The 13442-nt window shown below is 38.1% G+C and overlaps 1 protein-coding gene across 1 annotated transcript; it reads left to right on the plus strand.

The window, feature by feature from the left end:
* Nucleotides 1-6029: 6029 nt before the first annotated feature.
* LOC116211526 (protein trichome birefringence-like 11) lies at nt 6030-10189 on the plus strand. Its single transcript, XM_031545966.1, has 4 exons — nt 6030-7017; nt 8309-8698; nt 9116-9274; nt 9433-10189. The coding sequence occupies exons 1-4, from the start codon at nt 6617-6619 to the stop codon at nt 9803-9805; spliced, it is 1323 nt and encodes a 440-aa protein (XP_031401826.1). The 5' UTR covers nt 6030-6616; the 3' UTR covers nt 9806-10189.
* Nucleotides 10190-13442: the final 3253 nt, after the last annotated feature.

Consider the following 13442-nt stretch of genomic DNA (forward strand, 5'->3'; position numbering starts at 1 on the left):
ACCCGCCCGTTTTGTTGAGGTGTGTCAATACAGGTGGTTTGGTGAATGATTCCATTGACGAAAAAATAGTCTTGAACGACTCGACTTATGAATTCCGATTCATTGTCACTTCGCACTGTTTTCACTGTATGGTCGAATTGATTCTTAACCAGCTGGTAGAAACTGATCAAGAAACCTTATGCTTCTGACTTATCTCGTAGAAGGTATACCCACACACCACGACTAAAATCATCCACAATTGATAAGAAATACCGAGCACCAGTAATGGAGGAAACCTTGTAAGGTCCCCATATGTCACAATGTACTAATTGGAATGGAAAATATGCTTTATTTGAATTTATTTGAAAGCTTGAACGTGTCTGTTTGGCTCGACAACATACGTCACAAGGCGCATTATTATCTGAACGATGCAGAAAAATGGAATCATTCTTAAACTGAATTCGATAAGAAGGATGGCCCAACCGCTTGTGCCAAATGTCATCAGTATCTGCTTTCAGTGGCCGCGCTCTCTGAGATGATGATGACACTCGTCGTAGAAGCCAGACTCCCCCGTGAAGTTCATCCACTCCAATCATGCTCCCCAAGGTGCGGTCCTGAATCAAACATAGACCATAGATATAGTGTATACTACAATTAAATTCCCGAGATAATTGAGCCACGGACAATAAATTGCAATTAAAATCCGGCACATAAAGAACGTTATGAACGACGATATTAGCTCCAAAGGAGATTTTCCCAATAAAAGTGGCCTTAGTTGTTCCATTCGGAACATGAATAATTGGACCATTATTAATGGGAGTAACATCAAAAAGATTATCCAAAGTACCAGTCATGCATCATGAAACTCCCGAGTCAATAATCCAATCAAGTTTGGAATTAATGGGCATAAAGTTCTCACCACTTAATCGATTAATCTCACCGTCATCTCGTGAGACCACCGAGACGAGTTGCTGTAACTGAGCCTCAGAGAGATGGGCTAAACGGCTGAGGTCTACTAACTGATCGCCATGGGCTTTGGTCTGGGTTGCCATGTGGCCTGCTGAAACATGAGGAGTAGGATGCTGGGCCGACTGATTAGGCCGCCACTGTCCGCGAGTCGGATGGGCCGAACGTGTGTTGGATGGGCCACCCTCGTAATAACTGCCCGACTGTCCCGGGTTGGATGATCTGAACCCGAAACCAACATTTCCACGCTGCTGTGGAATAGAGGGCGAAAAAGTCCCAAACTTTCCTGCCCGCGATTGTCCGGATGAATTCCCCTTTGAACTTCGTTGATGTCGTTGATCGGTGGCCGCATATCCATTGAGCTGGTAGCAGGTGGCTCGGTGATGCCCATTCCGTCCACAATAGTCACAGAAAGGTCGACTCCAAGCCCTAAAGTCTCCCTTATTTGAACTGACGAAATTAGGGTTACTGCCCCCGAAATCATTCGCGATTTTGGCCGCGAAACCCATCGTTTCAAAGCTCAAATCCCTTCCTCGAGTGATCAATCGTTGAGCTTCAATGTGCGGTCATGGAGTGGGCTCGATTGACATTTGGAAGAGGGTCTATACTCAGCATTTAGGACCGGATTGTCAAAAAATCGAGATTGAGTCTGATAAGGAGCTGGTGAACCTTCTCTCTTTGTGGGCAACGAGTTGAGCTCCAACATCATAGGTGCATGCTGGTAAGTTAAGATACAACTCCAATTCGTCCCAAAGAGACTTCAATTTCGAGTAATATTCAGAAACTGATTTCTTCTCTTGCATGAGCAAGCATATCTCGGTTTTTAGTTGATGAATTCTTGTCTCATTTCCTTGCGAGAAACGCTCCTTAAGATGATCCCAGAAATCTTGGCATTCTTTGCTCCGGCCACAGAGTTCTGCAATTCTTCACCTAAATGATTAAAAATCCAGGAAACAAGCATCGAATTACACGTTACCTATTGTTCATGGTAAGGATCTCCCTCTACCGGCTGTGTTACTTTACCTTCGATAAAGCCAAGTTTATTCTTAGCTTGAAGTGCAGTTTGTATCACCTATGACCACATATTATAATTCCTACCATTGAGTTTGTAGGAAATCAATTTAGTCCCGAGTCCATCTGAGGAATAGAGGAGATATGCTGGAGGTATGCTTGCAGCAGATTTACTGCTTTCTGTACTTTTCGACATTTCAATAACTCAAAGAATTGGGATTGACTGATGAAACTCAGCTCTTAATTGGTAGGATGAGTGAACCCATAATGAAGGATGCTTAGTCCAGAAACTGGTAGGACAGAAGCTCGACCTAAAATCGGCCGGCAAAAAATAGTACTTGACGATTGCCCTTACGATCGATGCTCTGATATCATGTCAAGAAACCGATATTGGACTGAAGAAGTTGAATTTGACATTCATTTCATCGGTATGTATACAACTCAAGCTTGAGCAATAAAAAGAAAGCAATGTCTACGGCTAAATTGGGCTATCCTAAGTATGGTATACATAGATATGTACATAAATATAATAAGAAGAAAAATCTTTCCATAATACTCAGCAACAAGAAAGGAAATCGGAAAGAGAGAGAGGAAGAAGATGGCTTGTTTTCACAACGTCGTATTTATCGATCATGTTACTCCTCTATAATATTGCGAGGGCTACTTCAACTATCCATGAGACATTTAGGCTAGGTTTGATCGTTGGGTTTGGGATAAAGATAGGGATGAGATGATATAGGATTTTCTAAGGTAGACTAAGATTAAGCCTCCCCTGTAACCGAGAAATAGGTAGATGATTATGTGTTAATCAGAGATAAAAAATTTAGTTCATTCAGCCTCTGAACAATCTTTATTTTTTATAGAAGATACAATCATGTAATATATGGGATTTGGTATATTATGTATTGTTCTTCTTTTTTTCGTTGCTTGAATGAAATAAAGTATATTCATTAATGGATATGTAGAATTAGGGAGAACTAATATACCTGATTGTAATTTTACCGTGGGTTGTACTGAAATTGCTCAACATCTCAAATGGAGAGACTACATCCATAAAATATTGGAAATATGTATGAGAATAAAAAAAATTCATTTTTATGGTGGCTATAGATGGATGAACTTATAATAATAGTTTTGTGAATTATCACAACAATTATACCCCATGCATATACCGCGCCAATTCGTCTAGTTTTATATAATAAGTTGGATCGCTAAAGAACCTATACTAATGAGAAAATCGTAAATGATCACACCTCTCATTGATTGCTATAATAAGATTAATAACTAAAGAATAATTATGATAATTAATCGAGGCATTGACACTATTATCTCATTTATTGCAATCTAATTAATGTTTTTATAAATTACGTGGCAAGAAAGGATCTCTCAAGAATCTATACTAGGATATATAGTCAAAGCCCATTTTCTTGGTCCTGCTTTCGCTTTACCCTTTTTTTTTCTCTCTTTAATTTTTCACGAATTTTTTCCGTTGTTTTCAATATCGTGTTCTTTATGTGCATTACATGTCAGATCGGGGATATGAATTTTTTTTTCAAGATTTTAAGAATTATTTTAGTTGCAAAAAAAAAAAGTATATGTCATGCCAGCCGTGTACACATCGAAGCTCTAAAAAGAGCTTCTCATGCAATCAATATAAATATATAAAAACAACGACGCCTTATTTAGAGAGCCACACTGCTCTATTTTTGAAGAGCTCTCAGCTCTATATTAATTGACCTTTCAAGTATTTTGAAAATTTAATTCATCAGGAGGAGATGCATGTATTCGCTTAATGCGTAGAGGATGCATTGTATTCTTCCCGCCACTAATTTGACCTTTGGATTTAGTTCGATGAATCTATATTATATTTTGCTTGTGTTGTATTCGACGTATTTTAATTATTTCTCTGTATTACTTGTATGTAATATATATCGAAATTTTTTAGACATTAAAGCTTCATGGGTTAATTACCTAAAAAAGTGCGACTTTTGCACTTTTTTCTAAATATAGTACGACATTTTAAAAGTAGTATAGAAAGGCACGACGTTTGCATTTTTTTTTCTAAATATAGTACGATCTTATGAGAGTAGCACATAAATGTACGACATTTGCACTTCTTCCTAAATATAGCACGTTCTTTAAAAAATAGCACCGAAAGGCACGACTTTCAGGTTTAATTACGCATATAGCACGACATCAATTATTCTATCAGATTGTAACGATAACGGCTAATGTCGAGCTAACTATGCTACGTGGCACAACATGATTGGACGAGTAAACCCCACATGTTTTTATCTAATTAAAAAATAATTAAAAAATTAAAGAAAGGAAAAGGGATTCAACTTAATAAGAGGAAAGGGAGAAGGGGTCGACGGTGGTGGCTACGCCGGTGGCTACAATCTCCCAATTAGGGTCGCCACCGAAGTATAACCCTAATTATGTGGATGGTGGCCATAATCAGGGAATCCATTGTCAGAATCGAAAGAGCCCCGAAATTGGAGGCTTTCATTTTAGCTATGGAGCCCCAATTGCGCCCCTTGCATTCTATAATCCGCTCTTTCTTTTTCTTCCTTAAAAAAAAATCTTCTTTTAAAATTTTTAGAATTGTTTTTTAATTAAATAAAAATATGTGATTCCCATTCATTTAATCATGTTATGCCACGAGGCGCTGTTAGCTATTACCGTTACATTTGACAAATAATTGACACCGTACTAGAATCACAGCTAAACTTGAAGGTAATTCCTTTTAGTGCTATTTTTGAAAGATCGTGCTATACTTAGGGAAAAAAAAGGCAAAGGTCATGCATTCTGTGCTACTCTCAAAATGTCGGGTTATATTTAGGAAAAAATATAAATGTCGTGCATTTGTGTGCTATTTTTTAAAGGTCTTATTATATTTAGAAAAAAGTACAAATGTCATGTTTTTCTGGATAATTAACCCAAGTTTCATTGGCTAACCTCTCAACCCTCTAAATTTTCTCGATTTTTTTATTTTTAATTTAAGAAAAATTATGATATTCAATTATTATCTTGAAAAATATGAGTAATATTTAATCTTACGAAAAGATGTATATGATATAATTATATCTATATTTTATTTGTTTAGAATAACGAAAGGATTTCAACACATTTTTGGAGTAGCATATAGCTTTATACTTGCATGTGGGAAAAATAAATTACATTCATGCATGCACCTTATGTGTATATCTATTTATTGTAATATAAAAAGCCAACAAGTAGAAACATAATGCGTCATGGAATCCAAATACGAAACCCTTAGCTCGATATTATATTGAATTTTCAATTTCAATGTATTGAATATTTACAGCATTTCGTTTGTACCATATTCAACGTGCTTGAGCTATTGTTTGTATTATATATACGTAATAATATGTAGTTAATTTTTTTGAAAAATTTAAAATTTTTGAATAATTTAAAAGATCTCCCAAAATACGTAATATCTTTTAAATTCAATATACAAAATGCCTTCTAAATATAATACCTAAAGATTCATTTTTTTATATCACCTTTCCACTCATTATAGTTTTCCTGTACTCTAACTTTTATACAATGTTTCAGTTATCATTCATAAGTGTCTATTATGTTTATCTGTTCAAATATATGATTTTGAAATATCTTTTCTTCTATCTACATTTTTGGTCATGCGACAAAAAATTTCCGCATAACGTGCGTGTATCAACTAATTTCCATTAAATATGACCTCTTTTCAATAACTAATTACTTTTTTTTGTTTATAATTATGCTGTTATCTTAATCTTAATAATATAAAGTATTAAAATATCTGAAACGTACGTTTAACACAACGTGCATGACCTTTGTTTTCTCCAGCAAGAAGATTTTTGGCAATTTTTTCGCCGTCGAAAAAGAAGATAACATTTTTGTCTTGTTTTAATTGACTAATTGCAGAAGTATATCTGTCGGAATATCGTATGTCCCCCCGGATTTTCCGCCCTACATCAACATGACAATAATAAAATTTAAGAAAAAAAAGAAAGAAAAAAAAGAAAAGATCAATAGTCCAAAACGGTCAATCGTTCGTTTTCCCACTTCCCCTTCTTCTTCTTCTTGCCCACAGCCACACAATTTCCACGACGCTGTCAGTGCTACCTCTCGCTATCCCCTTGGCAACAGAGTCTTCTGCCGAGCTTCAGTTTCTCTCTTGCCTAACTTCAATTGAAAATTTTCCCGGTTGCAGTTTGTTAGTTTCTGTGCTCGGGCCGGAGTTTCTTAGTTCATTCATTGTCTCATCTCCCGGCCGGCGAAGGAACACTGACAAGTGTTTTGAATACTTGAGAGGCACTTCACTTTCTCGCTCATAATCATCAGACGGAAAAGGAAGGCGGGATCGTGTTGAATGCTTGAAAGTGGTCTCGCGCATTAACCACTGATCCTGTTGCTGTTTGTAGTAATTACCAGTAAGTGATGAAATGGGGGGGAACCCCTTATTCTGGAAATGGATATCTCCGCCATTAATGGCTTCTGGTGAGCCATAGACCCCATAGGCTCTCGTTCTCCCTCTCAAAGGTCCTTTCTTTTTGTACCCTTCTTCCACCCTTCCCATGACCCCTCATCATTCCTCTTCCTCGGCCCCAAGATGTCCAAGAAACCGAAGGATTCGGCCGTGGGATAAGTAGAGAAGATGACCCATTTGGACTTGCTTAAGAGATTAAAGCGCTGGAACTCCCTGGAGCCTTCCTTTGGGGTGCTGGGCTTCCTCTTCGTTGCTTCCATCTTTGTCGGGTCTTTCTTTTGCTTGGATTACAGGGCTGTGACGCTGCGGCTGAAGGCCGCCGGGCTGGGTTCTTTGGGGAGTCCTTTCTCCACGCTTGTGGGCAGGAATGAGCGGCCGGGGTTTTTCGATGATGGGGGCAACGAGTGCGATGTGTTCGATGGAAACTGGGTTTGGGATGAAGGATACCCTCTGTATGAGAGCAGGGATTGCTCCCTATTGGATGATGGGTTTAGGTGCTCTGAGAATGGAAGGCCTGATAGCTTTTACACCAAGTGGAGATGGCAACCCAAGAACTGCAACTTGCCCAGGTTTGCTTCTTGTTAATTTGATCTCCGAGCAGTGTTCTGATTGGTTGATGAGCAATTGTTGAGTGTATCCTGGGTAGGTTGCATTGTTTTCTCGTATAAACAAATCGGAAGTTGTTTTAACTGTCTTTCTCTGTCTTCCTTTTTCCTGTCAGTCGTGCTCTTGGCCGGAGCTTGGTAAATCGGTTTACGAGAGTGTCGAATTCGAACTGCTCAGGAGAATAAGGATTTGGTTGTTAATGTGTTTTGTTACTGTGTTTTGCCGCAGTTCTCGCCATCTTTCCCTGATTTCTGTGGCTTGTTAATCGGAAGTCTTTTACAAGCTAGAGTTTCAGAGCCGATTAACTTCATTCATTTAATTTTGTTCTAGCCGGGTGCTTGCTAAATGGATTACTTTTAGCTAAAATCCTTGGTTGTTAGTTCGTATTTGTAGCATCATAAGAATGAAGTTCTTCACAGTTTCCGGTTACAGGGAAGTGTTTCAAATCACCAAGTTAATGAATAATTGAAGGCGATAAGGTATCCGTGGATGAGCAAATAGCTCTGTGCTTGGTGATACATTTTAGATGTGGCTTGTGTATGTCGAATTTGAATTAGTATGGAGGCTCAGGGAAATAACCGAACTATTCTCTAGCTTTAGATTCATATCTTCGAACCTCTCATTTGAGACTCTCCCCTTGCTAGCTAGTCGCCATTCAATATTTGCAGAGGGATTTATATTAATGTGAAATATTCAGAATATTCTACTTTAATGAGTCATGCCACCCTCACTATGAGGTGACAAATTGGAAAGACGAGCATGCTTCAAAATAAGTAAAATCAGGCAGAGCCCGTAGTAGTTAACAAAGTGCAAAATAGTTTGCGAATTGGAGCTCTTTCCCTGCTCTTTTAAGAACTGGTTTCTCTAAATATATTTTGAGGGACTCGACTAGGTGAAGCGGATAGATAAGAACTACTCCCTTCTCTTCCTTATGTTTCCATATGCTGCCTGTATTATATACGAGTTCCTACAACGATCCTTGCAGCAATCGAAAGATTCTTTTTCTTAATCCACTAGATGGTCCTGTGAAATTCCCTCATTGTAGGATGGGACGCATTTCCATGAGTACTGCTTTCGTCCTTTAAAACTTTCTAGTTCCTACTAGGGAAGTTCCATTTCATTCAGGGAAGAGCTTTCCTTCCATGGTGGTTGCTATACCAACAGATGATCAGATTTGTTGAGAAATGGTTTCTTTCTTTGTAAGTCGAATCTTTTATCACCTTACTCAGCATCCTTTTTTCTTGCTCAAGACAGATTTGATGCAGATGATATGCTAGAAAGACTCCGGAATCGACGGGTCGTATTCGTTGGGGACTCAATAGGAAGGAACCAATGGGAATCCCTTCTTTGTATGCTCGCCTCTGCTGTCTCCAACAAATCCTCAATCTATGAGGCGAATGGTAGGTCCATCACGAAGCACATGGGGTTCTTGGTGTTCAAGTTCGAGGAATTCAACTGCACAGTTGAGTACTATCGAGCACCGTTCCTCGTGGTCCAAGGCCGGGCTCCAGCAGGAAGCCCTGAGGAGGTCAAGTGTACTTTAAAACTCGATCTGATTGACTGGACTGCCAGCCAATGGAAGGATGCAGACATATTGATTTTCAATGCAGGCCATTGGTGGAACTATGAGAAAACTCTAAGAGGGTATGTTACGTATGTAATGAGTGTGGCCTTGATCTCTCTTTCAACTATCTTTCTCGTTTGGGTCTTTCTTTTCTGCGACAGATATCTCACCTGGCAGCTGCAAACCATATTTAGACTTATCTCAGGATATATGGTTTTCTCATATTACCTAGCCAAAAAAAAAAAAAAAGATATATGGTTTTCAAAGTCAATGAATTTTAATGGGATTGCATTAAAAATCTATTCCTTTTACTTGCAGTTTCTTGTGTGGAATTCTGAAGTTCTTGTACAATCGTATCTGCTTCCATTTAGATATTTTTGTTATTAGTGTTGCTATCAATTTGAGCTCTGGGAGAAGTGCAAATGGTGCATTTGTTTGTGGTTTCATTCAAACATGTTTTTGGCATCACAAGTATGCTTTGTGTAAATCTACAATAGGGGGTGTCACTTCCAAGTCGGGCCCGAGGTGAAGATGAATATGAGCGTTGAGGATGCATACCGGCAATCAATTGAGACTGTAATTGATTGGATTAGTGCTCACGTAAATACGAGCAAGACTCAGGTCTACTTTCGCTCTTACGCTCCTGTCCACTTCAGGTTCGATGCCTCACTGATATACGTCTCTGCCATTTTATAACCCATCATTCTCTTGTTGAGCTTCTTCCCATGTTTGGTATTCTGCATTTTATCACAATCGGTATTAACTCGTGCTATCGTACGATTCACACATTTACTTGTATCATTGAATTCGACAGGGGCGGGGACTGGAAAACAGGGGGAAGCTGTCACTTAGAGAATTTGCCTGACTTGGGTCCCAGTTTTTCCCAAGCTTCCACTCACCAAGTGATCCTAATCGATGTGTTGAAGAACTGGTACGGTGATATAGGGCAGAAGCAGCTCGAGCTGTTGAACATAACGGGCCTCACAGGCCGACGGAAGGATGGGCACTCCTCTTTGTACTACCTTGGGCCAGGCAATGGGCCTGCATCCCTTCACCGGCAGGACTGTAGTCACTGGTGCTTGCCTGGTGTTCCTGATACATGGAACGAGCTGCTGTACGCGTATGTCCTCAAGAGAGAGAGAGCTGGCTCAAGAAATCAAACAAGCGGTTCACAAGATCCATTATAATTCGGAAGAGAAAGATATCTCAAAGGTTACTCCTAAAATCACACAAACATTACATGGACTTTTAGAGAGAAAGGTCAGCAATACCCCCGCGGCAAGGTACAAAGCATCATTGAAGTTTTGTTCTAAAGAGCTGAAGCTACAGGCACAGGATATACTCAAATACTACAGCTGCTTGCTTCTTTCTGATACCTCCTATTTGTATATAGGGATCCGCTGAAGGGACGTCAATCTGGTGTAATTGCTGTATAGTTCATATGATCAAGGATGCCGGGTTGTGAAACCCGGAATTTCTTTAGGAATTTACGAGTAATCTGTAGTTGTAAATGACAGATGAAATCATAGCATCCACCATATTCATCCCGGTTTCATTCTGTTGTACTTTCATCCTCTGTTTCTTGTTATCTATATTTCTATATATAAAAAAAAAGCTGATATATACTCAAACTATTACGTATTTGAATTGCAGAAAGAACCCAGGCCCACAATGCTATCTCCGCTTGAGCGTGCGGTGTGGCACTGTGTATGCATAGGTTCTATTAGCAATTGTAGTTCTGGTGGCGTGGTCTCACTGCTTGTAAATTCACCAGAACCGATGCTAGAGAATAAACGAAGGAATCATTATAGTTGCATGCAGCTTCACTGCAGACTCTTGCTGCAGGAGTCGTATCTGGATCGCCATCCAATGGCAGAGTACAAGTTCTTCGTGGCATTGTCATGCTCTGTTCAGTTTTACAGGCGAACTTTGTATAGATCACTACTTCTACCATGTCGAGCTTTTTAAACTTGTACTTCTGAGTTGCCTGTGACATATGAAAGACGGATCTTTCTGGGTTTTGTACTGTAATTCGATCTTCCTTTCTTGTGTCCTTCCTGTCGGTCGTACTTTCTGTTTTCTGTTATGTACGAAGGGTGTTTTCTGTTATATACTAAGGGTAATGACTGCAAGTTCACCTTCCTCTGAGGTTGAACAGACGACCTCGATCATGAAATCGACGAAGAAAGTCAAAATAGGTGATCATGGCATACTTGACCCTCCGATGCCTGAGTGGGAAGAGGATCGAGATCTGCTGAACGGTAACAGAAATTCCTTGAATTGGAAACATTGGCACCTTTTATTCAGGGAAATATATATATATATATATATATATATATTATAGAACAATCTTTTGGTTTCATATTAATTTTATCACAACATTTTAAAATTACATTATATATCACAACGTTTAGGGAAATATTAACACCTTTTATTCAGGAATATATATATATATATATATATATATATTTTATAGAGGATCGAGATCAGCTTAACCATAACAGAAATTTCTTGGATTGGAAACATTGGCACCTTTTATTCAGGAATAAATAAATATATATATATATATATATATATATTATAGAACAATCTTTTGGTTTCACATTAATTTTATCACAATCTTTTCAAATTACATTATATAGCACAACGTTTAGGGTGTAGTGTCAATTATGGCCGAACATCAAATTTTTTATGAAAAGTAAACGGAAGGTTGGCGTGGTGTACATGTGAATGAATAATGCGTCCAAAGTCTTGCCACATGCAAAATAATCAATATTCTGACCACCTAGTGTCTTTTTACCCACTCGATTTCCTCACAATCAATGCCCGAATTCCATTCCTGTCTCTTCACACTTCTTCTTCCTCAATGCAGCCCCAAATTTCTCTTCAGTTCAGCGCTTTACCCTTTCTCCCCCCTCTTCACCCACGAGCTTCACAAACTCTCTCTTCATAAGAAAATGAGTTAAGGTTTATATTTCATTTGACAGTTATAAACTGCCCTTTTTCTATCTGATAATTTTTTAACCCTTATTCACTATATAAACTGCAATAAGTTCTATTTTTTTTTCCACTCTATTAATGGTATAGTTGTTTTCAGAAAGAACAATTTTGTATGTGAATAGGTGGGAATGTGATTCGATTATTGATGATGAGGGAGTCGGGTGGATAAAAGGGCATGAAGCGGGTCGGAATATGGGTTATTTCGCATGTGGCGAGAGTTTGGGTGCACTATTCATCCACGGGTATGACAGTCTATTTAATTTTCACTGAAAATTTGACGTTAGGTCATAATTGACATCACCCTAAGCAATATACTATATAGTGTAATTTTAAAAGGTTATTATAAAATTGACGTAACAGTAAAAAGTTGTGATATATATATATATATATATATTTTTTTTTTCCCTTCTATTTATAGTGGAAGGTACAGACTTTCCGTTTATAGGGGAGTCCACTCACACCGGTTTGAACATAGGTTGTTCTTGAACCAACCCGTCCTTCGCATTGCCGTCTTGCCCCCACCTTGCTTGCGCCCTTCGACTGGATTCCGCTGTCCATGCCATCCGGATAAACTCGTAACAATTATAGCATGTACTTAGCATGAAATATTTCTTCTTCATTTACTACTCTATCCCCACTTTGGTTTATTTTGTAAGGACATCACAGGGTCCACATCTCTAGCTTTTATATGCCTCCCGTACAAATTTAAATTTCTCCTCCATTTTTGCCAAATTAAACACAAGGTCGAACAACTTCATGATCGCAATTGAGTCCCGTTCTCCTCATCCTCAACTGAGAGGGTCATAACCTTCTTGAACATATCCTTATATTTGCTTGCAAATGAATGAAATGGTCAATTTTATAATGAAACCTGACCTAGCATGTTCAACAGAAAATTGATTAGAGCTGATTCACAGCAACAATTTTCAACACATTAACTCTTTCCAATAAAATTTCAAAGAGCATATGAGAAAAGTTATGGACATAGTGCTCCAACTTTATACTACAGAAGGTAGTAGAAAATATCACCCAGTCTATCGAAGAAATCATTGGGCACAAAGACAAATTACCCAATCGATAGGCACAAAGAAAAATAGAAAATACCTATGGGGCGGTTTGGATTGATGAGAGGTTCGGAAATAATGCTTGAGAATCCTCGAACGTTACATCCTAAATTATAATATTTGGCGGAAAAACGTTTTTCGATAAAATCTCTTCGTGGGTTCTCATTGTGAAAGTAACCCATTGAGCAAGGGAAAGAATTTTGCAATCCTCACTCATGTGTGATTATTAAATGGGGTGTATAGTTGGAGGATCGTTAGATTATAAGGAAAATGAAGATTGGAGGGAAAATTTAACTGTGAAACTTTTTTTCTTAAATCGTAAGTTGAAATGTGAAATTGTTGTGTTTGATAAACTGTATTAGATTATAGGGAGTATGAGTGATAACATAATATATGATTTACTTTTACAGGGATAAATATGGTTCCCGTGACTATAATCTCTGTTTTAATCTAACAATTCAGCATTTTTCGAAAGCAAAGCTTTTACCAACTAGATAAGCAATTTTTTTTTATAGAATAGAATACAGCTTTTTTTCCGGTGGAAAATAGAATACAACTTAGCTTTTGTTATGAACTAATGACATGTAAACAATATTATATATTCTAACAAGTGATGAAGTTCATTTCGTGAATTTTTGTTATTGGATTTGATTTTGTGAATAATAAACAGACTTAAATTGTGCGATCAAATGTTAGCATATAATTAAAGAATATTAATATATTTGACTTACGCGTGATCTGAATGCTCGATCTAGTTCTT

The sequence above is a fragment of the Punica granatum genome, chromosome 6 (genome assembly GCF_007655135.1).
Source record: "Punica granatum isolate Tunisia-2019 chromosome 6, ASM765513v2, whole genome shotgun sequence".
Classification (NCBI taxonomy): Eukaryota; Viridiplantae; Streptophyta; class Magnoliopsida; order Myrtales; family Lythraceae; genus Punica; species Punica granatum.

What these genes read in the sequence shown, in the direction of transcription:
- LOC116211526 (XM_031545966.1), top strand. Translation starts at nt 6,617, where the DNA reads ATGACCCATTTGGACTTGCTTAAGAGATTAAAGCGCTGGAACTCCCTG. An exon ending in AAGAACTGCAACTTGCCCAG is followed by an intron (nt 7,018 to 8,308) that starts GTTTGCTTCTTG and finishes TGCTCAAGACAG; the next exon opens with ATTTGATGCAGATGATATGC. An exon ending in TATGAGAAAACTCTAAGAGG is followed by an intron (nt 8,699 to 9,115) that starts GTATGTTACGTA and finishes AATCTACAATAG; the next exon opens with GGGGTGTCACTTCCAAGTCG.